This window comes from Solea solea, chromosome 10, assembly GCF_958295425.1.
Source record: "Solea solea chromosome 10, fSolSol10.1, whole genome shotgun sequence".
NCBI lineage: Eukaryota > Metazoa > Chordata > Actinopteri > Pleuronectiformes > Soleidae > Solea > Solea solea.
This window is the reverse complement of record NC_081143.1, coordinates 28013425-28039811: the sequence shown is the minus strand read 5'-3', so window position 1 is coordinate 28039811 and position 26387 is coordinate 28013425. Positions and strand designations below refer to the sequence as shown.

The following is a 26387-nucleotide window of genomic DNA, read 5'->3' as shown; positions in this document are numbered from 1 at the left end:
GTTGACCAGGTGTGTAATCTCTCTGTCCTTCACTGGGGTGAGAAACATTGTGCTGAGGTTTCTGTCTCTGTCCTTATCAAAGTGGTCCCAGTGAAGAAGTGAGTCAGGAATGTTCTTTGCCAAATTCGGCCCCACATTGACGAAAAATTCATTAAATCTTTCTGCTATGATTTCTTTGTTATCTTCCTTAGTGTTTTTGTCCTTGAAGTAGAGAGGATAGCTAGGTTTGGTGTTTTTGCTTTTGATCACATCATTTAGAATGTCCCATAGTTTTTTTAGTATAGCTCATGTTTTCTGCCAGCAGATTACTGTAGTATTCTTTTTTGCAGTCATTTAGGATGCTATTTAGTTTGTTCCTATATTGTTTGTATCTCGTTTCTGAATGTTCTGTCCTTAATCTCATGTACTGTCTGTACAGGGTGTTTTTCTTCTTGCAGGCATTTATCAACGTTTTTGTTAACCATGGTTTCCCCTCCTTTTTCTGATTTGTGTGTCTTTTCATTACAGGACAGTGTCTATTATACAACGTGTTAAATATTTGCAAAAAGGAATCATAAGCATCATTTACATCTGTTTCTTTGTAGACCTCGTTCCAGTCCTGTTAATTAACAATGAGTGATAATGATTGGTATAGGAAGGAAGCATGCCTACTTTGATACTTCTCACCTCTGACATACGTCACTGGAAAATCTTGTTCTTGTGCTTTGCATGGGTGCATTTTTTTGACTGAGTCTGGCTGTATTTCAGTGCAGGAGCTCCACAAACACCATGGCTCTGAACATCGCTGGTGTGGTTGCAGTCGTTGTGTTTTACATCTTAGTCCTGGTCACAGGGATTTTAAGTGCCTGGAAGACCAAGAAGGCTGAGAGGACCAGCAGAGGAAACAGGACTGAAGTGGTCCTGCTTGGAGACAGAAATATTAACTTCCTGGTTGGGATTTTCACCATGACAGGTGAGTAGATCAGTGGGTCTGAAAAAACCCATGATCAGGTATTGTAACCATAGATGTGTCAAATTAATTAACAAAACACAAAGTAAAGAGTGTTTTAAAGAGTAACAAAAAAGTAAAGTTTTAAAGGAATTTTAACATGTGTTTTTCTGCAGCGACATGGGTGGGAGGTGGCTTTATCCTGGGTGTGACTGAGGCAGTTTACACTCCTAAGATGGGCTTGATCTGGGCTCTAATGCCTGTACACACTTCTGTGTCCTTCATACTGGGTAAGACTGACAATCTAGAAATCTCTCGTGTTGAATCCTTTGTTCTGTTTTCATTCTTCTCCCTTAAAACAATCATAATTCACTTTTAGTAAGCAGCTACATTATAGTTCATCCATCCATCTTTTACCACTTTATCCTCCACATATGAGGGTCAAGGGCACGCTTTGCCAATCTCTGCTGAAGTACGGCGAAAGGTGTTGTCACACCCTGGACAGATACATATAGAGACAACCATCATTTATTTGTTGGATATACTTACTCAGTAAATGTTAGTGACTGAAGTCTTGTGGTGACACTGTAATGTAAGCGTTGTGCAGAGTAATGTAAGACTGTATGTCATTTAAACCTGTAAAATACTCACACCTGTTGTTTTGGAAGTCTGCGACGGCACTCAGTGGCTGGCAGTACCTACTCAGCGTGCTTGGAACCTTGCCAGAGCAGGTATTAAAAAAAGTAACTTAACCGTGCCGTGGCGAGGCGAGTAGAGCGGGTGGAAACTACCCTCACAGCATTTGCTATGTTATTGATTCAGTAACAACTAATATATTCTGTAATTATATTTAATATCTCATCCTCTGAACAAGGTGGTCTTTTCTTTGCCAAGCCAATGAGGGACATGAAGTACTTCACCATAATGGACCCATTCCAGATCAAATATGGCAACGTACTGAGTGCTTCTCTGGTGCTGCCTGCTCTGCTCATGGATGTCATGTGGTTGGCAAGCACTCTGCTTGGCTTAGGTAAACTCAGCTACATGACAAATTGAAAACACTCTGGTAACATTATACTAAGGTCCGCCATGTCTGTTACTGTGTAGCAGAATAATTGTTTATGTGTATTTGTGTGCATCTCTGTGTGTGTAGGGGTTGTCATTAGTTGTTGAAAATGCATCAATGTCTGGTTGGCTCTCAGTAGCAAGCTTATAGGGATCTTGATCCACTGAGTGTCCAACAGTCCCACAGGGGAGGAAAGATCCAAGGCCACTAATCCCAGGATAGCCTATCCCACAGAAGACCGCAGCAGACCACCCCCCAGCTCCCCACTCTACCCCAGCTTCACACACTCACGCTAACCACAAGTCCCCCCAAGACGGAATAGGAAGAGGTCTGTAGAGAGCCCTCCAACCAGGGGAACCTCCAGGGGACAGGAGATGGGCAGACCCCTAGCCGTCCAGGGGCTGATACCCCAAGCATAGGTATGGGCCAGAGGTCCCAGGGTCCGCCAGGTCTGTACCCTGACACAGAGCCCCACTGAACATCCAAGAGCCCAAGTGCTCAGCACAGAGCCCCACAGAGGGAACAGAATGCTGCCCACAGGTGTGTCATGATTAGCCATGGCCATGAGTGAGGGGGATCAAATTCCCCTGCAGCCAATAATGCCAGCTAAACCAACTAAAAATGTTAGTGGGTGTGGTGTGAGGGGACATGTTTGGAGTGGGCAGGCCTGAGTCTGGTTCATGTGCGTATTTTTCAAGTATTTAACATTTAGATAGAAAGGTTTAGCATATAACTAAGTTGTGTATACTTTTGTAAATGTACTCCATTTATTTTGTCATTGTTTGAGTTAAATGTGGCAAAATGTAACTGTTCAATTCAGAATGAGGAACTTAACAAATGGCGCCCCAAGGCGCTCATGAAAGTTTAACTGTGTTTGCCTGTTTGTGTTTTTTTGTCCAACAGGATTAACCATGACTGTGATCCTGGACTTGCACTTTGCTTATTCTGTGTGCATCTCATCAGCTGTGGCCATTATCTACACTTTGTTAGGAGGCCTTTACTCAGTGGCCTACACTGACATCATCCAGCTCTGTCTCATCGCCGTCAGTTTGGTGAGGCTACTCTAGCACATGTGTTCAAGATATACTGTTTATTATCCACAGGGGTGCGTCCCATACTTTCTGTAAAGGGGCCCACTTTTTAAATCTGAATCACTATATGCATCATTTCCAAGAGATTTTTGATAAAGTAAAATAAAATAACCTAATTTTATGCATGAATGCATTTTCTACTGGTTTTTGCTCGACATGGGGGTTGGAGCCAATTCCAGGGAGAAACCCTGTTCAGACCCTGGTCAAACCGGGATGACCTTCTTGTTGTGAGGCAACAATGTTAGCCCCTGCATCCCCCACCCTGGATGCATGTACATCTTCTACTGCTTTATCCTCCACATGAGGGTGTGCCAATCTCAGCTGACATAGGGCGATAGTTGGGATCATCCTGTAATATCCTAACCCTAATATCTTAAGTTTGATGATCTCTACGTGTGTTACCAGTGGCTGTGCGTCCCCTTCCTTCTGCTCAACGATACGTCTTTAAACATCGCTGAGACGGCTTTTAACAACACGCTTCAGGAACCCTGGCTTGGCTCTCTGGAGAAAGACATGGTCTGGAAGTGGATTGATGACTTCTTATTGCTGGTAAGCTGAATGTTCGATGTATTTTTACTAGTTCACCGAAGCTCTTGGTGTCCCTGGGATCAGACTACATGTGACCCCAAAAACCTCAGTGCCATGAGTCAAATATTGAAGAATAATTGAATTGAATTGAATGACTTTATTCCTCCCCCAGGGGGGAAACACACATTCACAACAGCTCAGTTAGGAAAGGTGAGAATAGAATAAAAATAAAAATAAGATAAAATAAAAATACAATACAATACAATACAATAGTAAGACAAATTACCAAAAGATAAAAAGTAAAAAAGATAAAATTACACTCTAATATAGAGTATTATCAGGGAAAGTGAGTGGACATTTACGAGGAGTTAAATATCCGAACAGCAGTGGGGATGAAGGACTTTCGGTAGCGCTCTGTCCTACACTGAGGGTGCCGGAGCCTGCCGCTGAAGGAGCTGCCAAGCCCCTCCACAGTCAGGTGCAGTGGGTGGAGTGTGTTCTCCATGATGGAGGACAGTCTGGATAACGTCCTCCTCTGTCCCGCCTCCTCCACCGATTCCAGCGAGCAGCCCAGGACAGAGCCGGCCCTCCTGACCAGCCTGTTCAGTTTCTTCCTGTCCCGGTCCGTGCTGCCCGCTCCCCAGCAAACCACAGCATAGTGGATGGCAGAGGCCACCACAGAGTCAAAGAAAGTGCGGAGTAGAGGTCTGCACACTCCGAAGGACCTCAGTCTCCTCAGGAGGTGGAGGCGACTTTGACCCTTTTTGTAGAGGGCGTCGATGTGAGTGGTCCAGTTCAGTTTGTTATTGAGGTGAACACCCAGGTACTTAAAGTTATCCACCAGCTCGATGTCCGAGCCCTGGATGCTCACCGGTGGGTGTGGTGGGGTCTTTCTCCGGAAGTCGATCACCATCCCCCTCGTCTTTCCGGTGTTCAAGCACAAGAAGTTGCTCTCACACCAGTCCACGAAGTCTTTGATGACCGACCTGTACTCCAGCTCGTCCCCCTCAGACACGCAGCCAACAATGGCTGATGTATATATGTATATATATATATGTGTGTGTGTGTATGTATGTATACATATCCATATCTATAGATATGGATATGTATATGTATATCTATATATACTGTATAAAAGTTGCTACATTCTCTCTTTGTCTTCATCCTCCTCCTGCTCTGCTTCTGTCTCCAGACTCTTGGCAATCTTTCATTTCAGTGCTTCCACCAGAGGACGCTGTCTGCCTCCTCATCACGGACAGCCCAGTTAACCTGCTATGCTGCTGCCATTATAGTTTTAATACTGGGAATCCCTCCAGTCTTGATCGGAGCTGTCGCTGCCTCCACAGGTGGGAATTACATGCGAGAGACGACAGAAGTTTAACACAGAGGTCACAGGAGAAAAAAGCACACTTCCATGAGTTCCATGTAGCTTGGTCAGTTTTAGGGTATGTGATGGCTCAATGTCACACCTTCCAGAATACTTAAATAGAACCTGGTACCTGAAAGTGCATTAGATAGCAAAACCCATAGAATGTGCCTAAAAATGGATTTTGTCTATTAGTTGCAATAATGGAATCCCATGTGAAGGCTCAAGATTCTTGATTTGACCAGCACCAAAAAACTGTACGTTCACAGACGTCACCTGCAACAACGCACTTACTGGATGATACCAGCTGAGACATTAACTCCTCAGGCAAATGTTGAGAAGAAGCTAATTTTCCCAAAGACTTCTATTCAAACAGTTCTTCCTGCAACCAGCAGTTGCCCTCTGGTGGCTAACTGCTACTTCCATCCTTTTCAACAGGAGACAACGTCCATTTTTATATACAGTCCACAGCAAAACCTTTAACATGACAGGAGAGCCAGTGTTTTTGTTGGAGTGTTGTTAAGGATGTTCATGTTTCAAAAGTGGAACTGTCATATCTCTTGTCCAGACTGGAACCTGACGATGTACGGCTCTCCGTCTCCTTATGAACGTGGCGAGCATGCGATGATCCTTCCTCTGACTCTGCAGTACCTCACTCCGTCTTTCATCTCAATCATTGGAATCGGAGCCATCACTGCAGCCGTCATGTCCTCCACGGACTCAGAACTGTTATCTACAACTTCTGTCTTCTCGTTAAACATCTACAAGAACATTCTGCGCAAACAGGTGAGGACTGCAGGACTCTGCTGACGGCAGCAGCTCAGTGGCATGTGGACTGTGGAGATGTGGTCTAGGGTTGATTGCTGTGAATCCGTGGAGGGAACTTCACCCTTTAGCTTTAAAAAGGATTACACTAAACCTTGCATTCGCTCCATGTGTGCGTGGCTTCTCTTCTCCACTGTTTCAGATGTTTTTGAGAGCAGTGCTGAGGCATTTCTGACCCATAGCTGCAGGTTTTGATTAACCATGCTGGTAACCTGGTTGTCAAAGTGCTACAAGATGCATTGTTAGGTGGGTGGAGCCACAGACCAAAGTTTGAGATTGTGGCCTGCAAATGAATATTTAAATTGTAAATTTAAGTGGCTGCACCATTTTTAGCAGTGAAGCCAGTGTCAGTGTTTCCCTCTCTCTAATGACACATCATGGTCATGTTGGGATTTTTATACAATGAATTTCTTAGCTATAGCTCATTTAACCTTTTCATTCAATGCAAATTAAAATATATTAAATACATTTCTTGAGGAAAGCACAGGAACATGAATGAATATAATGACACTTTGTGTCCCCAGGCCTCAGATCGTGAAATGCAGTGGGTGATTCGGATCTCAATCGTGGTTGTGGGCGTCGCTGGAACATCCATAACGTTCTTCACTAAAAGCGTCCTCCTCCTCTGGATTCTTGGAGCAGACATTGCCTACACGCTTATATTCCCCCAGCTGGTTTCTGTGCTCTTCTTCAAAGTGACAAACGCGTACGGTGGTGCGGTGGGTTACATCATAGGGCTGATTGTGAGGATTCTGTTAGGAGAGAACACTGTAGGTCTTCCTGTTGTTCTTTGCCTTCCCGGTTGCAAACTGGAGGACGGCGTCTACGTCCAAACATTTGCGGTCAGAACATTCTCCATGCTGTGTACTCTGATAAACATCTTAGCTTTTTCTGCACTGGCTTTGGTTCTGTTCAACAAGGGCCTGCTGCCTGAGAGATGGGACATTTTCAAAGTAAAGCATAAGAATGCTGTACCACCAGGGGGTGCTGTTACCCAGAACCTTAAAGATGAAGCTGGAAGTGATGCAGAATGTGATGAAAACAGAGATGGACTTCCCTTAGAGCCCATGTTGTAGGCTGGAAATGTTGTCTTTCCCTTTCATAAACTGCTGTCATATTTCTTTTAAAGCATCTAACTGCTGATAGTTGTTATGAAAACCCACCTGAATCAAATAAAGTGTCCACTCTTTTTCCAGTTTCCCTCTAGAGATGAATAAAGTTCTGTTTCTGACTCTAAGAGCCGCACAAATATTCATCATATTTGGTACTTGTAAGGAGGAATGTTTGTAAAAGCTCTACAAGATAAATTACAATAAGACTATTGCAATTTTTAAGGATTTATTTGCAGACAAATGAAATCTGGTCAAAACCACCACACAAAAGACACAATGACCTTAATTAAATAAAGTAAGAGAGTGAAGGTTTAGATGGACTGACCACGAAAGACCTTTAAGAATGCAAAGCAAAAACTTCACATTCCTTTTTTACACGACAAAATTCTCGTTGCTCAATATTTTGTTGAATCAAAGTGATGTTTAATTACACCTTTAACATGTCTTAGCATGCTCTACATCAGAGTTTCCCAAAGACTGGGTTGGGTCGTGGGACAATTTTGGACTTGGAGGAAATGGCTGCTTTTGTGGAGCGGGAAATCGCTGGAACTGGTCGACTGCAGGATTATCGGTTATGTGGTTTCTCTATCATATGAATCCGTATATCATAAGGCAGGTTGGAATATTATGACTTTATTCTCGTAAATTAAGACTTTATTCTGTGGCCCTAATACGCCGTTGCTATACATAAATCTATGTGCCTTTTTCAGGCTCCACACAGAGCTGAGTACAGAACAGAGCACTTAAATCATCCCACAGTAAAAAGAAATAATCAAAAATGATTCTGCTTTATCGTTATCTTTATTGTGTTATTTCATTTGGTTTCCCATTAAATCCCATAAAGTGGTGCAGATGAAAGTACTCATGTAATCTCTGTGGCTAATGCTTTTTCAGTCATATGAACTCATACAGCCTGATGTGTACAATGAAAACGATGGCCATGATGATGATGATGATGATGGGTGTCAGGAAGTCAAAAGACCAAAGCGGCCCCGCCCACCACCGCCACTCATACCCAAATCAATACAAATCTTTTAAGCCTTCTTCCTTTGGTGTTTTCCACTCTGGAGCTTTCTCATCCATCCTCGCATCACTTAGTGTGTGTGTGTCTGTGTGCGCGCGTGTGTGTGTGTGTGTGTGTGTGTGTGTGCACGTGTGTGTGGGATCTTGTCATTTTAAACAACCACACACTCATCTGCCAATTTATCAGGTGCTCAATACGTCTGTTAAAAGTGATGGAGGAGTAGCACGGTGGACCAGTGGGTGTCTCTGTTGTCTGACAGCAGGAAGGTCCCAGGTTGGAGCCCTGGTTCTTCTTCTCGAGCCCTTACTGTGTTGAGTTTGCGTGTTCTCTTCTTGTTCAAGTCGAGGATGGGTAGCACGCTGAGGACACATTTAATCGTTAATAGTTACTTGTGTGGGTTCTCCGGGTTCCTCCCACTGTACCCCCGTCAGCTGAGATTGGCACCAGCGACTCCTGCAACCCTCATGTGGAGGATAAAGCGGTAGAATGTTTGAGTTTAGGGGTTTACGAGAGGACTGGGACTGGGACGGGAACTGGGACTGGGAACCGGGACTGGGACTTGCTGTAGGTGTCACATGAAAATGAAAATGAAAAAGAACTTCTTTCCTCAGTTTTTGGTCTCATTTTCTGCGTCAGGCTCGAAGCATTAAACAGATATAAGCGGAGGTTGCTTCTGTGTCTCTTGTGTGTATGTGTGTGAGTGTGTTACCTGTGTGTGTGTGTGTTTGTGAGTGTATGTTATCCATCGTGCTTGACACGAGGAGTCGGTCTGACTGGCGAGCACAGACATGGCTTCCTGTTGTGTGTGTGTGTTGTAAGTATTACTCATGTCCTAAATCTCATGTTATGTGCGCTCGTCTTCCTCATTTGGACAAAAGAACAAGTCCCCATAATGTAAATGATGACATTTTGAGGTGAAGTTAGAGTTAGGTTAAGGTTTTGGCCAGTAGTTTTTATGGTTCGAGGAAACAAATCAATGTAATGTCCTCTGTGTGTGTGTGTGTGTGTGTGTGTGTGTGTGTGTGTGTGCGTGCGTGTAAACCTCCCACCGCCATCTCTTTTGTTCTCATTTTCTTTTCTCCTGCTCCCCCTCATTGAAAGTGTAAAGGAAATTAAAGCCGAAGAGAGTTATACAACATTACTTTATATATTTTTTTGTATTATTTTTGCACGATACCAGCTGTCAGTCACACGGTGTTCATACCTGTGCCGTACTTTATCAGGCCTGAAACAATTGAGACCAGTCATTCTTTGGGACAATGATAATAATGTTATAAATCAAGTGAGAAGAAGCTCTTTTTTTTTATAACCAGAGCAGTGTCGCCCCCTGGTGTCTGAATAATAATCCCACCCTTCATCCTGGACTTCACTTAAAGCATATTTCCAGCGGCTGGACTCGCCTCGGCACGGCACGGCACGGCACGGCACGATTAGGTTGCATTTCCACTGCAAAAAAGTACCTACATCACTGCACGGCTGAGTGAAACTGACTTTTTTGGCGTTTTATACACGACACACACACCCACGAGAGACTAGTGACTTTACATCAGACTTCTGTAGTTGTTGGAGATTAACCCATGTTTTTAGGATTGTTAAGTAGTTTTAAGTGATCAACAGTTTGGCGCTGTTTGGCTTGATTTGTGTGTGGGACGTCTGTTCCTGTGACGACACTCTGGCCAGTCAGTGGCCGACAGTCTGACCAATCATGGCAGAGTACCTACTCAGCACACTTTTGGAACCTTGCCTGAGCAGGTACTAAAAATAGTACCTAGTACCAGGCACTATGTTAGTGGAAACGCTACTTAAACTGTGGCGTGGCGAGGCGAGTAGAGCCGGTGGAAATGAGTCATTAGCCCATGAAGTAGAATACAACCATTTTTATAAACAGTCTATATGTAAATAGACTCCCATTTTTCCGCTCCTCTGCCATGATTTCCGCTCCCTCCTGCACTTTATCTAAACCTCATATCTGATTCAAGAAAGAAAGAACGAGAAAAGAATTAAAGATATTCCACCACTTCCTGGTTCTCATCCAATGGCAGTCCATTATTGACTTATCGTAAGTGACTGCTGTATAATGGAGGCATAGGAGTCTAGATGCCATTAGAGTGAAGCTGCGGCTGTGATTGGATTATGGTGAAATGTTATACCGAGGATATGTTAGCGGCGAGTATTTGATGTAAAAAGTGGTGCATGAGGTTGCCTGCTCCACTCACTGTGGTCCACCTTTGATCTGCTTGACATAATGCACTTTGAACTATCAAATATTTATCAAATGTAGCACGTCTGTCTGTGTAAAGGAAGACGCATTCAAAAGTCCCAAAAAAAGACTTTCCTACCTGTCTCTTCCTTCAGTATCATATGTAAATCAAGTGTGGTCTTCTGCTGCTTCCAACGTCCGATGATTGTCTTCATACCGAAGCTGTAAGCAGTGATTTCGGTGTGGGACGTCTCTTCCTGTGACGGCACTCTGGCCAGTCAGTGGAAACGCTACTTAAACTGTGCCGTGGCGAGGCGAGGCGAGTAGAGCCGGTGGAAATACGCCATTACAGGACTACTGAAAGGTTTTACAGGTCTTTATTATTGGTTGCTGTTGTATCTAACTGGGTTCTTTTACTTTTTACTTGTCTGTTTAGTTAAGGTGAAAGTTTGTTGTTGCTTTCTAAGGTTATCTTGTCTGCTAAGTTAAGTTTAAAGTTGTTATTGTTGCTGATTGATTAAGTTTCTCCTGAGCCAGTCTCATTGACTACAGGGGTGTGGCCAACACAGCTGAGTAAGATTTAAGCCAGATCCAAAACCAGCATTTCTCAGTGTGCATTTGGACTTTTCTGAGTATCTTACAGGACTACTGAAACTAAGCTAAGTGTCCCTTCAATCCGTCTTTGCTCCAGGCGATATACTTCGTCCATGGTTTTGAGAGATAGTTTCTTGAGGTTTTTACAAACAGCAATCCAAAAAAAATGAACACATCAGGGTTCTCCTGATTTATTTGAAGGAAACTTGCTCTGGACTGTGGACTGCAGTCATCAGAGGACAGTGCTTGATATACATTATATGGTCAAAATGATTCTGATGCCTGACTATTACACCAATTCAAACACACACATAGTACTTGGAGTTGTTCCCTTTTGCAGCTTTGACAGCTTCCACTCTTCATTGAAGACTTTCCTTTAAGATTCTAAAGTATTTCTATGTGAATTTGTGTCCATTCATTCTGTAGAGCAGTGGTCCCCAACCTTTTTCCTTGAGGCCCCCCTTACTTGTGTCCAGGACAAACCAAGGCCCCCCGAACCACACCCCTGTCCAGGGCGCGCACACAACAAAGAATAAAATAAAAAGTTTAGGTTTTTGTTTCTATTCTCACAGTGTATATGGAGAAAAACTGTCCTGTGCTTCTGTTAAGTCAAAACCAAGGTATTGCCTTGTTTTCTTTTTTGATCCTGGTGAGTTTTTGATACTTTTACGTTTCTCAGGACAAATAGCTTAATAAACTGAAAGGTGGACCAAACAAATAATACTGACTTCTGATTATTCAGTTGAGTGTCTGATTGGGATAATATAATTATACTAACCTCACAAACTCAGAGCAGTCAGAGCTCCATGTCAACCATGTCTTTATAGTTGTTGCTTTGTGCACTGGGACACAGTCGTGTTGGAATAGAAAAGGACCCTGAATTAAACACTGAACAGGTGTGGCCAAATACTTTTGTCCATATAGTGTTTTTTCTGTTTTGCAGAATTTGACACAAAGGCAGCATAATAGGCTGAAGCGAAGGGGTCCAAGAATCGACCCCTGAGGGACTCCACATGTCAAAGTCACCCAATTGTCACACCTGGACAAGGACTTGGACCCAATTGGGAGACGAGAGACGGGAGATGAAGTGAAAAATAAACAAAGTGCAACAAAAAACCACTCCTAAGAAGGAAAAACTAACAAAAGACGGCTAATGCTAACAAACAAAACGTCACTCTTTCGAGGAAAGCTAAGAAACAAATACACACTTTCTCAAGGGAAAAACTACTAGAAAAAACAAAGGCTTGACAAAGTAGCAAGCTGGAGGAAACAGGTGGAAACAATCAGGGCGGGGCAAACAATGAGACCGGCAGGAAAACACAAGGGGAGGGAGCAAGTTACCTGAAACAAGAGGAGACAGAAACTTCAGAATAAAACAGGAACCACAAGACAACAACTAAACACCAGCAGCTTTCTTGGTCATGACACCAATGGGAGTCATAACTTTCAGTGGTCACACAATAACTGTAGAAATGCAGAAAAATGCGACTCTGTGTATTCCTTTTACTTAGTTTGTTGGTTTGTTGGTAAATAATGTTTTATAGATTATTTTTGGATTTTTTTTTGTAAAAATCTGTGCATGAAAAACCCCAAAACAAACATACTGTACATAGATTATTCACTGAGCGGAAGAAGGGAGGAAGGAATTCAGATTATCATGAAAGAACCCGAGAGACAGAGAGAGTGAGAGGAGGAGGGAGGAAATAAGACACTGGAAGAAAAGGTGAAGACAGATCATAGACACACGGCTCGTCAGTGGTCATCATACATGAGCATTAGCTGAGACTCTGGATTTTCTTTTTTCCATGAAGACGAGGACGTATCTTTAATTCTCTCCCTGTTTTTCTGGCATCAGCCACAGTTTGGGACAATCGCTGTTGACGGACACGCAAACAAAAAAGCCGGATTTTCGTTGTTTTTCCGAATTTTTTTTATTTATCGCTCTACACTCACACACACATTGCAAGAATGTGGTCTTGTATCACAGACTTCTTCACCTATGAAACCACCAAGTCAGTGGTGGTGAAGAGCTGGACCATCGGCATCATCAACCGCGTCGTCCAACTTCTCATCATCACTTACTTCATTGGGTGAGTGCCCGTGTTCCTTTTTGATTCTTTAATGGAATTATACACTGTTCACAAGAGTCTGGTTCACATTTGTTGGATTCCAAACTAGAAGTGAAGGTTAGACAGTAAGACAAATGTATTTTTGATGGACAATAGATAAAGTGAAAAGTGAAAAGCAGTTGAAGGAAATTGGACACACATGACATATATATCCAGGATATACTGTATGTGTACTTTGTGTTGTTTCAATTACACTCTTTTACTCAGAGAGACGGCAGTGTCACAATTCCCATTCCAAGTGGTTGTCAAACAAACACTGCGAGAGATGTCCTTTCAGTGCTTAATGAGATACACTGTTTATTTTATTGTAATAATGAAATAAAATAATATAACAATCCAAAAAATCAATATAAAGCAATCTCTAATGTGGTTTTATATCACTTAGATATAAAATTTCAAAGCAAGGATTATACGTTTTTACCGCTCGCTCACTCGCTCACTCACCTCACTCCTTTGTCTCCAGTAATATCATCTTTATTAGTTTATTTTTGCATTAATCCAGTCATGTTTTGTTGTTACTTGTTTGTGTCAATTAAATGTGAACCTCACCCGACAATTGTTTGTTGAGTGCGTCAAAAACAGTCAAAAAAACAGTGATCGTTGCGGTTAAATGTGGAGACAGTCGTGAGAGATCACAGCACAACAGGTAGCTTGTTCTGCAGCAGAGGAGCAGTGATACCGGCCACTCACTCCTCCTTAATCTGATTGTGAGGGCGGTCAGAAGAAGCTGATGCAGTTGTAATCAGAAATGATGGCCAGGCTTAAACATTACGTGGACTGCTAAAAGGATTTTGAAGGTCGTTCAGTTTGGTGTCAGAAGTCTTGCTGCTGTGTTCTGGATGATGATGATGGTGATGATGATCCTCTGTATGAGCACGTGTCTCACAGTCTCTCAGTTTGACCCTCACTGTATGAACAATGAACCATTGGTGGTCTCCTTTGTCTATCAGCAGGTGGCTTCTATACTGAAGATGGAATACTGTGATGTATAGGATGATGATGTCAGATAACCTTTGTTGATCCTGCTCTTCTAAAGGCAGAGATGTTGTTCTGAAACACACTCTCTCCAGCAAACTGCAGCGCTTCATCTGATGCTTGACTTGTAACAAATAAAAATCCCTTTGTTCGGTACGAGTCCTGTGTCAGCGGAGTTTCTCTCTACACCATCAATTCATCACCTGTTGTTCTAAAGAAGAGTAAACGACAGGGCTACACAGAGACAAACAGACGTCCACTCTCACATTCACACCTCAATTTAGAGTGTCAATTTGCCTAATCCCCAAATCTGAATGTTTTTGGACCGTGGGAGAAAACCCCCACACACACGGGGAGAACATGCAAACTCCATACAGAAAGGCCCTTGGGTCTTCTTGCTGCAAAGACAAGAGTGCTCACCTCTACATCAACCGTGTGGCCCCTCTTATCTCCAGTGAAGGACAATCTTAACGCTTCAGCATACCAAGACATTTTGGACAATCCTATGCTTTGAGGAAGGTCCTTTTCTTTTCCATCATGACTGCGCCCCAGTGCACAAAGCAACGACTATAAAGACATGGTTTGATGAGTTTGACTGGTTGAGAAGTTGACTGGCCCCGCACAGAGCCCTGACCTCAACCCCATCCAGCACCTTTGGGGTGAACTGGAGCAGAGTGTCACAACCGAACAAGGACTTGAACCCAATAGCACGACTCAGAGACAACTTCCAAAAATATTCCAATTTATTGGACAAAGTAACAAATAAAAATCACTCTCAAAGGGAGGAAAAGTATCAACAGAAAATCACTCTATCGAGGAATCACTAGATAAGCAAAAGGCCAAAGTAACAAATTATAATCACTCACTGGGAGGAGACAAAAGGTCTGGGCAAGGTGCCAAATCAAAATCACTCTTCACGAGGAAAAAACTCTGATGGCTCAAAAAGGGACAAAACAAAGTAGCAACTAAGAAAAGCAAAAACCTTACAAACAATTGACGTGGCATGGATTGGCGTGGGTTCTCTGGCATGACAGACAAGACGAACTGACGCAGGGCAGAGGGAAGCACAGGCTATATGTAACTCAAAGTAAATGGGGAACAGGTGGAAACAATCAGGGCGGGGAAGATAATCAGACTGGCGGGAAAACTACAGGGGAAGGGCAAGTTATCTGAAACAAGAGGAAAGAGAGATGTCAAAATAAAACAGGAAGTCACAAAACAAATAGAAGGCAAAACTAAACATAACTTAACACAACTTTCTGGATATGACAGTACCCCCCCCTCTAGGGACGGCACCTGACGGCCCAGATAACTGAGGGTGGCGTCTGTAAAAGTCTGTGATGAGGTCAGGATCCACAATAAAGCTAGCAGGAACCCATGATCGTTCCTCTGGACCGTAGCCCTCCCAATCCACCAGGAACTGCCTGCCCCGGCCCCTGTTGCGCACAGCCAGCAGAGCCTTGACTGAGTAGACAGGGCCGCCGTCGACCATCTGGGGAGGTGGAGGGGGTGCGGCTGCGGGCACCATGAGGCTTTCCTTAACCGGTTTCACCCGGCTGACGTGGAAGGTGGGGTGGACTCTCATGGACCGGGGCAAACGCAGACGGACAGCGGAAGGGCCGATGACCTTGGACACTGGGAAAGGCCCCACGAACCGTGGAGCCAACTTCCTGGAGGCGACTTGGAGAGGCAAATCCCGCGTAGAGAGCCAGACCTTCTGGCCAGGCTTGTATACAGGAGCAGGTAGGCGCCTCCGATCAGCAGCCCTCTTCATGCGGTCCACACTGCGTAGGAGTGCCTTACGGGCGGCTGCCCAGATGCGGTGGCATCGCCGGACCATGGCATGGGCCGACGGGACGATGATCTCCTTTTCTGTCTCGGAGAAGACAGGGGGCTGGTAGCCGAAGACGCACTGGAATGGAGACATGCCAGTTGCCGAGGTGAGAAGAGAGTTGTGGGCATATTCCACCCACACCAGCTTCTTGCTCCAGGAAGCCGGATTCTGCGACACCAGGCATCGAAGACAGGTCTCTAACTCCTGGTTGAGACGTTCCGTCTGGCCGTTGGCTTCTGGGTGATAACCAGAGGTGAGGCTGACGGTGGCTCCGATGAGCTTGCAGAACTCTTTCCAAAACCTGGATATGAACTGGGGCCCCCGGTCTGAAACAATGTCTTTGGGAAAACCATGAATACGAAATACTTGAGTCATCATAATCTCTGCCGTTCTTTTGGCAGATGGAAGCTTGGGTAATGCTATGAAATGAGTCATTTTAGAAAACCTGTCTACCACTGTGAGCACAGTGGTGTTTCCTCCAGAGACCGGGAGCCCCGTGACGAAGTCGAGTGAGATCTCAGCCCATGGACGAGTGGGAACAGGGAGTGGCTGCAGCAACCCCATCTGCGCTCTGGAGGAGGTCTTGTTGCGGGCACAGATGGAACACGCCTCCACATACTCCCGAACCTCCCTCTCCATGGAGGGCCACCAAAACCTCTGGGAAATGACGTACATGGTCCTCTTAACTCCTGGATGGCAGGTGAGCAGTCCGGTGTGAGCCCAATGGATCACCTGTGGACGCATAACAACAGGGACAAACAAGCGATTCTCCGGACAACCACTAGGTGTCGGATTCTCACCATTTGCCTGCTTCACCTGAGATTCTATCTGCCAACTCACCGCTCCTACCACACGGTTCAGTGGTAGGATGGGCTCCGGTTCCTTGGCAGTAGGCTCGGGGTCAAACAGACGGGACAAGGCATCGGGCTTGGTGTTCTGGGACCCCGGCCTATAAGACAAAACAAAGTTAAATCTGTTAAAAAAAAATGTCCATCTGGCTTGGCGAGAGTTCAGTCTCTTTGCTTTGCGAATATATTCCAGATTCTTATGATCTGTCCATACAATGAATGGGTGCTGTGCGCCCTCTAACCAATGTCTCCACTCTTCCAAAGCTTTTTTCACTGCTAATAACTCACGGTTCCCAACATCGTAGTTTCTCTCTGCCGGCGAGAGTTTATGAGACAGGAAGGCGCAGGGATGAAGCTTGTTGTCCTTCTCAGAGTGCTGGGAGAGTACTGCCCCCACTCCATTATTGGAGGCATCCACCTCCACCACAAACTGCCGGCTGGGATCAGGAACTGTGAGAATGGGGGCAGTAGTGAATCGCACTTTGAGCTGCTGGAAGGCCTCCTCAGCTTGAGGGGACCACAAAAAGGGAGACTGAGGAGAGGTAAGTGCATGTAGAGGTGCAGCTGTGGCACTGAAGTTTCGGATAAACCTCCTGTAAAAGTTAGCAAATCCTAAGAATTGTTGAACCTTTTTGCGGCTATCAGGTGTTGGCCACTGAGCCACAGCGCTAACTTTAGCCGGATCCATTTGCACCTTTCCAGGGGCTATGATAAAGCCAAGGAAAGATACAGTGTCGGCATGGAATTCGCTCTTTTCTGTCTTGACATATAATTGGTTCTCCAGCAGTCGCTGGAGAACCTGCCGTACATGATGCACATGAGAGTCTAAATCTGGGGAGAAGATCAATATGTCATCTAAATACACGAACACAAAGTGGTTCAGGAAGTCTCTCAGTACATCGTTGATCATTGCTTGGAAGACAGCAGGAGCATTGGTCAACCCAAACGGCATGACTAGGTACTCGTAATGACCACTAGGAGTGTTAAAGCCTGTTTTCCATTCATCCCCCTCTCTGATCCTAACCAGATGATAGGCGTTTCTGAGGTCTAATTTAGTGAAAACCTTAGCTTGCTGAAGCTGATCAAAAGCTGATGACATTAGTGGCAGAGGGTACCGATTCTTAACAGTTATGTCATTAAGTGGTGCATAGTCTATACATGGTCGGAGTGTCCCATCTTTCTTTCCCACAAAAAAGAACCCTGCCCCCGCTGGAGATGAAGAGGGGCGGATAAGACCAGCCTTTAACGAGGACTCAATATACTCGGTCATAGCCTTCTTTTCGGGGCCAGAGATGGAATATAGTCTACCCTTAGGAATAGGGGACCCCGGGATCAAATCAATGGGGCAATCATAAGGCCTGTGGGGAGGAAGGGAGGTTGCCTTCTTTTTACTAAATACCTCACTCAACTCGTGGTAACATCTTGGGACTGAAGTCAGGTCAGGAGTTTCAGAGTCTGTGACATGAACAGAGGCAATGTTATCACTAGTTTTCACATTATGACAAGACTTTAAACACTTGGTTTTACATTCTTCTGCCCAGTTCAAGACCCTCCCAGTACTCCAGTCAATGTGCGGGTTATGTTTCTTCAGCCAGGGAAAACCCAAAATGAGAGGATACTGGGCAGAGTTATATAAATGAAATTGCATAAGTTCATAGTGGTTATCAATGATAACTGTGAGCAGTTCAGTCTTGTGCGTCACTCGAAAAATCAGACTGCCATCGAGAGCGCTGGCCTCTATAGGCTGAGATAATTGTTCTGTTTTTAGCTTGAGTCTCATGGCAAAATCCCAGTCCATGAGACTTTCATCAGCCCCCGAGTCAATGAGAGTCTCCAAACTAAGTGTGGTGTTGTGATGCCTCACCTTAGTCTGGGTTAAAGCTCGAGGAGGGAATTCCGTGGAGGAGAAACGTCTCCCCAGTACCCCCCTGTCGACTGGTGAGCCTGTGCCTTTTGCCGGACACGCTGCTAGCAGATGCCCTTGCTGTCCGCAATAGAAGCACCTGCCTTCCTGCAGGCGACGACGGCGCTCCTCTGTGGACAGTTTGGTTCGCCCCAACTGCATGGGCTCCTCCACCTCCTCGGATGGCCTCTCCCTCCGGGTAATGGGTGATGGAGCACGTGAGGAGCTCCGCCAACTGGGTGTAGTGACAGCAGCGCGACCCTGATGACGACCAGCTGCAGAGGCCATTCGGCTTCGTTGTAGCTCCTGTAAGCGGTTGTCTGTTCTTATGGCCAGAGTCATTACTGAGTCTAGATCAGAAGGCAAATCTAGGGGCACTAACAAGTCTTGAATTTGATCTGAAAGTCCCTTGAGAAAAACATCATACAGGGCCGTGGTATTCCATCCGCTATCCGTGGCTAGGGTGCGAAAGCGGATAGCATAGTCACAAACAGAGTCTCTATTTTGTTTGATGTTGCTCAACTCACGTGCTTTCTCTCGGTCGGATGAGAGGGGATCGAAAGCCTTCCGCAGAGCCTGTTTAAACTCCTTGAGGGATCCGCAGATCATTGAATCCCGAGACCATTCAGCCGTAGCCCATGCCCTCGCCCTCCCGGTGAGGTGGGAGATCATGAATGCCACCTTCGATCGTTCCGTAGGAAAGGCTGAGGGCAAGTGTTCATAATGCATATCACAGTCCACAATAAACGCCCGACATCCTCCTGACTCACCAGAAAACTTTTCTGGGGGGGAAAGGCGAAGAGTCGTGGCATGGGGAGCTGAGATCAATGAAGCTCTGGTATCCGCCGGAGATGGTGTGGTCATGGTGTCTGAGGGAGAGGGGTCCCTTGTGAGATGAGCAAGGACTTGATGTACTTGGTTTGCCAGGAGGTTAACTTGGGCTGTCATAGAGGCTTTGAACTCCTGACTTTTAGCCATCCCCTTCACGCCACTGTGCAGAGAGGCCATGTGCTCCTCCTGCTGAGTCAGGCGGGTGTTCTGGGAGCGAACGGCCGCTGTCAGTTGTTCTGAGTCGGCTGGGTTCATGCTGGTCAGTTCGTAATGTCACAACCGAACAAGGACTTGAACCCAATAGCACGACTCAGAGACAACTTCCAAAAATATTCCAATTTATTGGACAAAGTAACAAATAAAAATCACTCTCAAAGGGAGGAAAAGTATCAACAGAAAATCACTCTATCGAGGAATCACTAGATAAGCAAAAGGCCAAAGTAACAAATTATAATCACTCACTGGGAGGAGACAAAAGGTCTGGGCAAGGTGCCAAATCAAAATCACTCTTCACGAGGAAAAAACTCTGATGGCTCAAAAAGGGACAAAACAAAGTAGCAACTAAGAAAAGCAAAAACCTTACAAACAATTGACGTGGCATGGATTGGCGTGGGTTCTCTGGCATGACAGACAAGACGAACTGACGCAGGGCAGAGGGAAGCACAGGCTATATGTAACTCAAAGTAAATGGGGAACAGGTGGAAACAATCAGGGCGGGGAAGATAATCAGACTGGCGGGAAAACTACAGGGGAAGGGCAAGTTATCTGAAACAAGAGGAAAGAGAGATGTCAAAATAAAACAGGAAGTCACAAAACAAATAGAAGGCAAAACTAAACATAACTTAACACAACTTTCTGGATATGACACAGAGATTACGAGCCAGAACCTTCTCGTCCTCATCAATGCTCGACAGAATGAATGGACACAAATTCACCATAGAAACACTTCAACATCTAAAAGGAAAGTCTTCTAAGAAGAGTGGAAGCTGTTAAAGCTGCAACCAACTCCATATTCAAGTTCTGTATATGTCATTATAGTCTCTGTTGGTGTAATGATCAGGCGTCCAAATACTTGAAGGTGTTTTGGTCGTGTTGGCGAGTCACAGATGAAGTCACAGTGTGTGTGTGTGTGTGTTTGCTTCAGGTGGGTCTTTGTCCATGAGAAGGCCTACCAGGTGAGAGACACGGCCATCGAGTCCTCGGTGATGACCAAGGTCAAAGGTTTTGGAATCTACAACGACAAGGTCATGGATGTAGCCGACTACGTGACTCCAGGACAGGTACGCGGGCGGCTGCGTGTGCTAATCGATGACTGGACTGTGCATCAGTGATAGTGATGTGTCACGTGTGTGTGTGTGTGTGTTTGTGTGTTCACTACAGGGAGCTTCAGTGTTCTGCATCATCACCAAAATGATCACGACAGAGAACCAAGTCCAAGGATACTGTCCTGAGGTCAACGTCCCTACCACTACTGTCATGCTACTGCATATAATAACAAAAAAAGCATTAACCGTTGAGGAATTATAAGCATTTTTATAAATGATTGTTTAATAAATTTAATAAAAGAATTATACCTATCTAATTATAAAACTCTTCATCATCAGAACAATTCTACGATCATTCACTTTACTTGTCTTCCGTGGTCTTCCAGGACTTTTGGTGTTCCTGAGTTCACCAGTGCATTGTACCAAATTGTTGATTTGGCCACTGCTAATGTTTCGGCTGTTTCTCTGATTGGTTTATTTTGTTTTCTCAGTCGAATGAATCAATGACAACCGGACAACAAATTGAGAAGTTCAATGAAAATCCACCAACCGCAAATTCAACACTTCTTGTTACCCACGTGTTTAGCTGTGTTTGAAGCACAATCTTTACAAGTTATTCCTCATCGTAAAGGTGACTGACTAATCATTGTTTTACAACATTTTTTATTTAACCCTTTTTTTATGTCATAACTGGATGTTACAGAGTGAGAAGAAGTATATTTGTACCCAGGACAGTAACTGCACCAGATACCTCAACAAACCAGGAGGTTATGGTGAGACCTCACGTCTGTCACTTTGTCTTCTTCAATCATGATTGATATTACAATTATAAAAAAAATCCACTTTTATTTGTTCACATTTTCTTTTCCTCTGCAGGAATTCTCACTGGGAAGTGTGTTCCCTTCAACGCCACCATCAGCATGTGTCAGATAAAAGGGTGGTGTCCTGCTGAGATAGACACCATCAAGACGTAAGACAACGCCGTGCAAAGATATCCCGTGCAGTCCCTTTAATTACCGTTATAATTTCATAAGAAAAGAGCAAACACATTGATGTTCGTGTGTGTGTGTTCCTCCCTGTGCTTCTCTTGCAGTACACCAATGATGGAAGTAGAGAATTTTACCATTTTCATCAAGAACAGCATCCGCTTCCCAACCTTCAACTATACCAAGTATGATTTAAATCATGATGACGACGGGGATGATGATACTTGAGTCTGACTCGCTGACATGATGTCGTGTGTGTGTGTGTGTGTGTGTGTGTGTGCAGGGGGAACTTCCTTCCGACTATCACTGGAGCTTACATCGCAAAATGTAACTTCGACAAGGTCAACAACACCTACTGCCCGATCTTCAGGGTGGGAGACGTCATCCGCTACGCGCAGCAGAACTTCACCAAACTGGCAGACAAGGTGGGGTCAGGAGACTGCAGTACAGTGCATGCTCTACAACTATGACATCCACATCCAGGTCTAGCACTACTCGGCTCGACTCTACTCGTGGTTTTCTATGCGACACAAACACACACTAGTGAGGTGTAACTGAATCATTAGAAACACTTCATGAAATAGATTTGTTCACAGAACGTTTCCTTTGCTAAATGTTGGAGATGAACGCAAGTTTTCAGGATTTTTGAGTCTCTTTAGCTTTGATCTACAGTTGGACATTGTTGGCTTTGATTCTTGTGTCAGACTCATGACTCTCCAGTGACGACAGTCTCTGACCAATCGGTGACCGGCAGTCTGCTCACGTCACATTGTAGTATCGGCTCAGTTCGCCTGGAACCTCGTCAGAGCGGGAACTAAAAAAAAGCACCAGGTACACGGTTCTATCACTGATGGAAAAGCAAAGAATCGAGTCTAGTCGAGCCGAGCCGAGCAGCGCTAGAACTGTCTCCATGTTACATGTAAGTCAGTCGTCAGATTCACGTCACTCATGACCTCAACATAAGGAGTTGCACGGACGTTTCATTCCAAACCGACGCGGTTGAACTCATCCTTTTTAAATGTGTGTCAGGGAGGAGTGATCGGAATAAAGATCGGCTGGATGTGTGACCTGGACAAGTCGGACGACCAGTGTAACCCGTCTTACTCGTTCACACGACTGGACGCCTTGTCGCAGAAGAACGCTATTTCACCTGGCTACAATTTCAGGTACAACGCTCTGCTGTGACGTTCCATGTGTTCAAGTCCAGAAAGATTTTGCAGAAACTTTCCACGTACAGCGACGTTAGGCTGTACGTGTACTGGTCTTTAACATGTTTTATCAGGCTGTTGGCAATGAGATCCCATTACACCAGATATACAGTTACAGTTATGCAAGGACTTGGCATTTTTCTCTTTACTGGTACAGTATATTGGATTATCTTTGAGAGCAATATTAATAACCTCTTATCATAAGGTAAATCAAGTAATCTGAGAGAGAAGAACACTTCCCACCTCCTCTGAGCTCCGTTCACTCCTTCACAACCAGCATGACGGGAAGCTTTGACCAAACACATTGCAGTTCAGAGAAAGAGCAGATGCTCCTGTAGGTTTTTTGACTACAACTACTCTGTCTTCAGGTCCCTTTAGTGGAATTATTGCTAATCCGGCACTGGCAACAACTACCAAATCTGCAAAGACACTTAATTAAAGGGAAAGAGTCAATAAAAATGTGTCAGTATCAGCAGAGAGTTACAGATACAGATTATCTCGAGTCATCTGTCCTTGTGAGCTGTGATCTTTAAACATTAGTATTTTAATTCAATTCAATTCTTCAATTCAATTTTATTTGTATACCCAAATCACAACATACATTATCTCAAGGCTCTGTACAAAGACAACATCGTTGAGATCAGAGAAACCCAACAGTTCACACAGTGAGCAAACACTAAAGGCATCAGCGGAGAGAAAAAAAAACTCCCTCAAAGATGTGTGGCCATCTGCCAAGACAGGTTGTTGTGAAAGGAAAAATGGGTGACAGAGGAGAGGTGGGGGACGGAAAGGGGGTGGCGACAAAGGACAAGAGGGAGGTGAGGTAGAGACAGAAGAGAGAGACCAGGAGCAGATACACAACAATTGTATCAAGTTATAGGTTTAGACAGAACAGTTGTGAGTCAGTGACGTGACATGTTTATCGAAGTAAAATGTTAGATATACTGATATCATCTATAATTATAGCATAAGAGTAATTTAACAATTAACCTTTTTACAAATCCTGCTACTTTATATAAATGTTGTTACTTGTCTTTATTGACAGGTTTGCCAAATACTATAAAATGGAGAATGGGACGGACTACCGCACTCTGGTCAAAGCCTACGCTATCAGGTTTGATGTTCTGGTCAATGGAAATGTGAGTATAGGGTGTTCAACTTCAGCCACTCGTTACAGCAGATAAGAACACACCAGAGACACAGGAGAGGTGCTAGCACATATTAGCAAGCTAGTTACATGGAAATGCTTCTTCTGATATTTTCTGTAACTGTAATTTCAAACTTGAATAAGGGTATGTGACCTTTCATAACTCGGGGCCACTGCTTAATCTGATGGTGCGTTCCACTATAGTCTCACCATGTCAGACAGACAAGACCTGCTGAGATCAGAATCATTCTTCCTTTTTGTTTGTAGGCGGGGAAGTTCAACATGATCCCAACACTCATCAACATGGTGGCAGCCTTCACATCAGTAGGAGTGGTGAGTGGCTTTGTTTTACTGCCTCAGAACTGTTTACTCAACCCTGAAGAGGGGTTCTTTGGACATTCTATGAAGGTTCTCCAGCCAGAACCCCAACATTTAAAGTCTGGTTAATTTCTTGAGTGAGAGGACGGAAGACAACAGCAGGAGTTCTGAACTTCTGTTCTGTGCCAGGGATCCCACACATTAGATGATATCATATTCAAGGACTTTTCAAGGACTTTCCATGACCAGTTTCCTCACACTCAATGACCGAATGTGTTGACACAGCTTGAGATGGGAGGACAACTTGTAAGAGCTTGTCTTCGTCCATGATGGCGTCCACTTTTATTGATTTGCAGCACGCTCTGCTGCATCGGTGTGATTGGTCAAAGTCAGTCTCTGTCATTTAGTCTTTGGTGAAACAGAGATGTTGGAATCTTCATTTTCCAGACATCACGTCGTCATTTGCTCTGTCTTTGCTTAACTTTACTCGCTCATTGTTCTGCAAGGAATCTCACGTCAATTGTCTATTAGGAGTGATTTTCAAAAAACTTTCAAGGGCCAGTCAAATTCACAAACTTTTTAGGATGTCAAGGCCCCGTGGGAACCCTGCGCCGCTCTATGGGATGAACTGGGCCTGAACTCGCTGGAAACTTTTGCTAAACCATGAGAGAAATGTTGGATTTGAATTTTTGTTGTACATTTGTTGCCACGTAGGGAACGGTGCTGTGTGACATCATACTGCTGAACTTCCTGAAAGGAGCTGAGCAATATAAAGCCAAAAAATTTGAAGAGGTAAAAATACCTGGTTCTTTAGATGTGGCAGTAAACATTTACTACATTCAATAACAATCTCTCTCTCTCTCTTTTGAACTGTAGGTGTCAGACAGCCCGATGGAAGGCAAAGGTTTATACCGCACGCAGCTGTCACTCAGACAAGACGAGACCATGATGAGGTCCAGCGACTCAGGAGCGTTTTCTATCGAACATTACAGCTGAACAGAACATCTGAGGAACCTTGAACTGACGAAAACGGATATTTAATAGAAGAAATAAACAAATATAAGCTTGTTGAATCTGTTTCTGGAAGAGAAAATGATTTTCTTTGCTTCTTTTATACCTCCTGAATTGCTTTTGCAGACTTGTGGCATGCGTTATTCCTGTTTTAATTTCACTGCTGCATTTAAATGTCTGAAGTAATGACATGATTTTCTGAATTGTTTTTTTCCAAGTCTGTTTTTCTTAATTACTTCAACATCTGACGATGTGGAATTAGATTTGTGTCAATATTTTCAAACAACACTTTTCACAAAGCAAATAAAATATCGTTTTAATCATTCAAAGATATCGTATTTTATTGTTTGAAAATGCACTTGTTCTTTATGCTCCCTCACTTGTTCTTTACACTCCCTCACTTGTTCTTTGCGCTCCCTTACTTGTTCTTTGCACTCCCTCACTTGTTCTTTGCACTCCCTCACTTGTTCTTTACGCTCCCTCACTTGTTCTTTGCACTCCCTCACTTGTTCTTTACGCTCCCTCACTTGTTCTTTGCACTCCCTCACTTGTTCTTTACGCTCCCTCACTTGTTCTTTACGCTCCCTCACTTGTTCTTTGCACTCCCTCACTTGTTCTTTACGCTCCCTCACTTGTTCTTTACGCTCTCTTACTTGTTCTTTGCACTCCCTCACTTGTTCTTTACGCTCTCTCACTTGTTCTTTGCGCTCCCTCACTTGTTTTTTACGCTCCCTCACTTATTCTTTACGCTCCCTCACTTGTTCTTTGCGCTCCCTCACTTGTTCTTTACGCTCCCTCACGTATTCTTTACGCTCCCTCACTTGTTCTTTGCGCTCCCTCACTTGTTCTTTGCGCTCCCTCACTTGATCTGTACGCTCCCTCACTTGTTCTTTGCACCCTCTCACTTGTTCTTTGCGCTCTCTCACTTGTTTTTTGCGCTCTCTTACTTGTTCTGTACACTCCCTCACTTGATCTGTACACTCTCTCACTTGTTCTTTGCACTCTCTCACTTGTTCTTTGCGCTCACTCACTTGTTCTTTACGCTCCCTCACTTGTTATTTACGCTCCCTCACTTGTTCTTTGCGCTCCCTCACTTGTTATTTACGCTCCCTCACTTGTTCTTTGCGCTCCCTCACTTGTTATTTACGCTCTCTCACTTGTTCTTTGCGCACTCTCACTTGTTCTTTACGCTCCCTCA

At 44.3% G+C, this 26387-nt stretch overlaps 2 protein-coding genes across 3 annotated transcripts; both read left to right on the top strand.

The window, feature by feature from the left end:
• The first annotated feature begins 584 nt into the window (after window positions 1-584).
• Window positions 585-7381, top strand: LOC131467068 (high-affinity choline transporter 1-like). 2 transcript variants are annotated; one of them, XM_058640787.1, is made up of 8 exons: window positions 585-952; window positions 1105-1218; window positions 1803-1958; window positions 2898-3046; window positions 3491-3634; window positions 4830-4959; window positions 5548-5765; window positions 6329-7381. In XM_058640787.1, the coding sequence occupies exons 1-8, from the start codon at window positions 769-771 to the stop codon at window positions 6878-6880; spliced, it is 1647 nt and encodes a 548-aa protein (XP_058496770.1). In that variant the 5' UTR covers window positions 585-768; the 3' UTR covers window positions 6881-7381. The 2 variants fall into 2 exon arrangements, with proteins under 2 accessions (XP_058496770.1, XP_058496769.1); XM_058640786.1 differs by having other exon boundaries at window positions 586-952; window positions 4806-4959.
• A 5061-nt stretch (window positions 7382-12442) lies between these two features.
• p2rx3b (purinergic receptor P2X, ligand-gated ion channel, 3b) lies at window positions 12443-25313 on the top strand. The gene is made up of 12 exons (XM_058640807.1): window positions 12443-12824; window positions 20399-20534; window positions 20635-20706; window positions 21223-21292; window positions 21396-21489; window positions 21613-21690; window positions 21789-21930; window positions 22535-22671; window positions 23759-23852; window positions 24128-24193; window positions 24893-24970; window positions 25055-25313. The coding sequence occupies exons 1-12, from the start codon at window positions 12703-12705 to the stop codon at window positions 25172-25174; spliced, it is 1209 nt and encodes a 402-aa protein (XP_058496790.1). The 5' UTR covers window positions 12443-12702; the 3' UTR covers window positions 25175-25313.
• The last annotated feature ends 1074 nt before the right edge of the window (window positions 25314-26387 follow it).

Bases quoted from the DNA above. Each gene is read 5' to 3' on its own strand.
- LOC131467068 (XM_058640786.1), top strand. From the start codon at position 769: ATGGCTCTGAACATCGCTGGTGTGGTTGCAGTCGTTGTGTTTTACATC. The intron at 3,635-4,805 runs GTAAGCTGAATG...TTCTGTCTCCAG, and splicing joins TTGATGACTTCTTATTGCTG to ACTCTTGGCAATCTTTCATT. The intron at 5,766-6,328 runs GTGAGGACTGCA...TTGTGTCCCCAG, and splicing joins AGAACATTCTGCGCAAACAG to GCCTCAGATCGTGAAATGCA.
- p2rx3b (XM_058640807.1), top strand. From the start codon at position 12,703: ATGTGGTCTTGTATCACAGACTTCTTCACCTATGAAACCACCAAGTCA. The intron at 21,691-21,788 runs GTATGATTTAAA...GTGTGTGTGCAG, and splicing joins CCAACCTTCAACTATACCAA to GGGGAACTTCCTTCCGACTA. The intron at 22,672-23,758 runs GTACAACGCTCT...CTTTATTGACAG, and splicing joins TCACCTGGCTACAATTTCAG to GTTTGCCAAATACTATAAAA.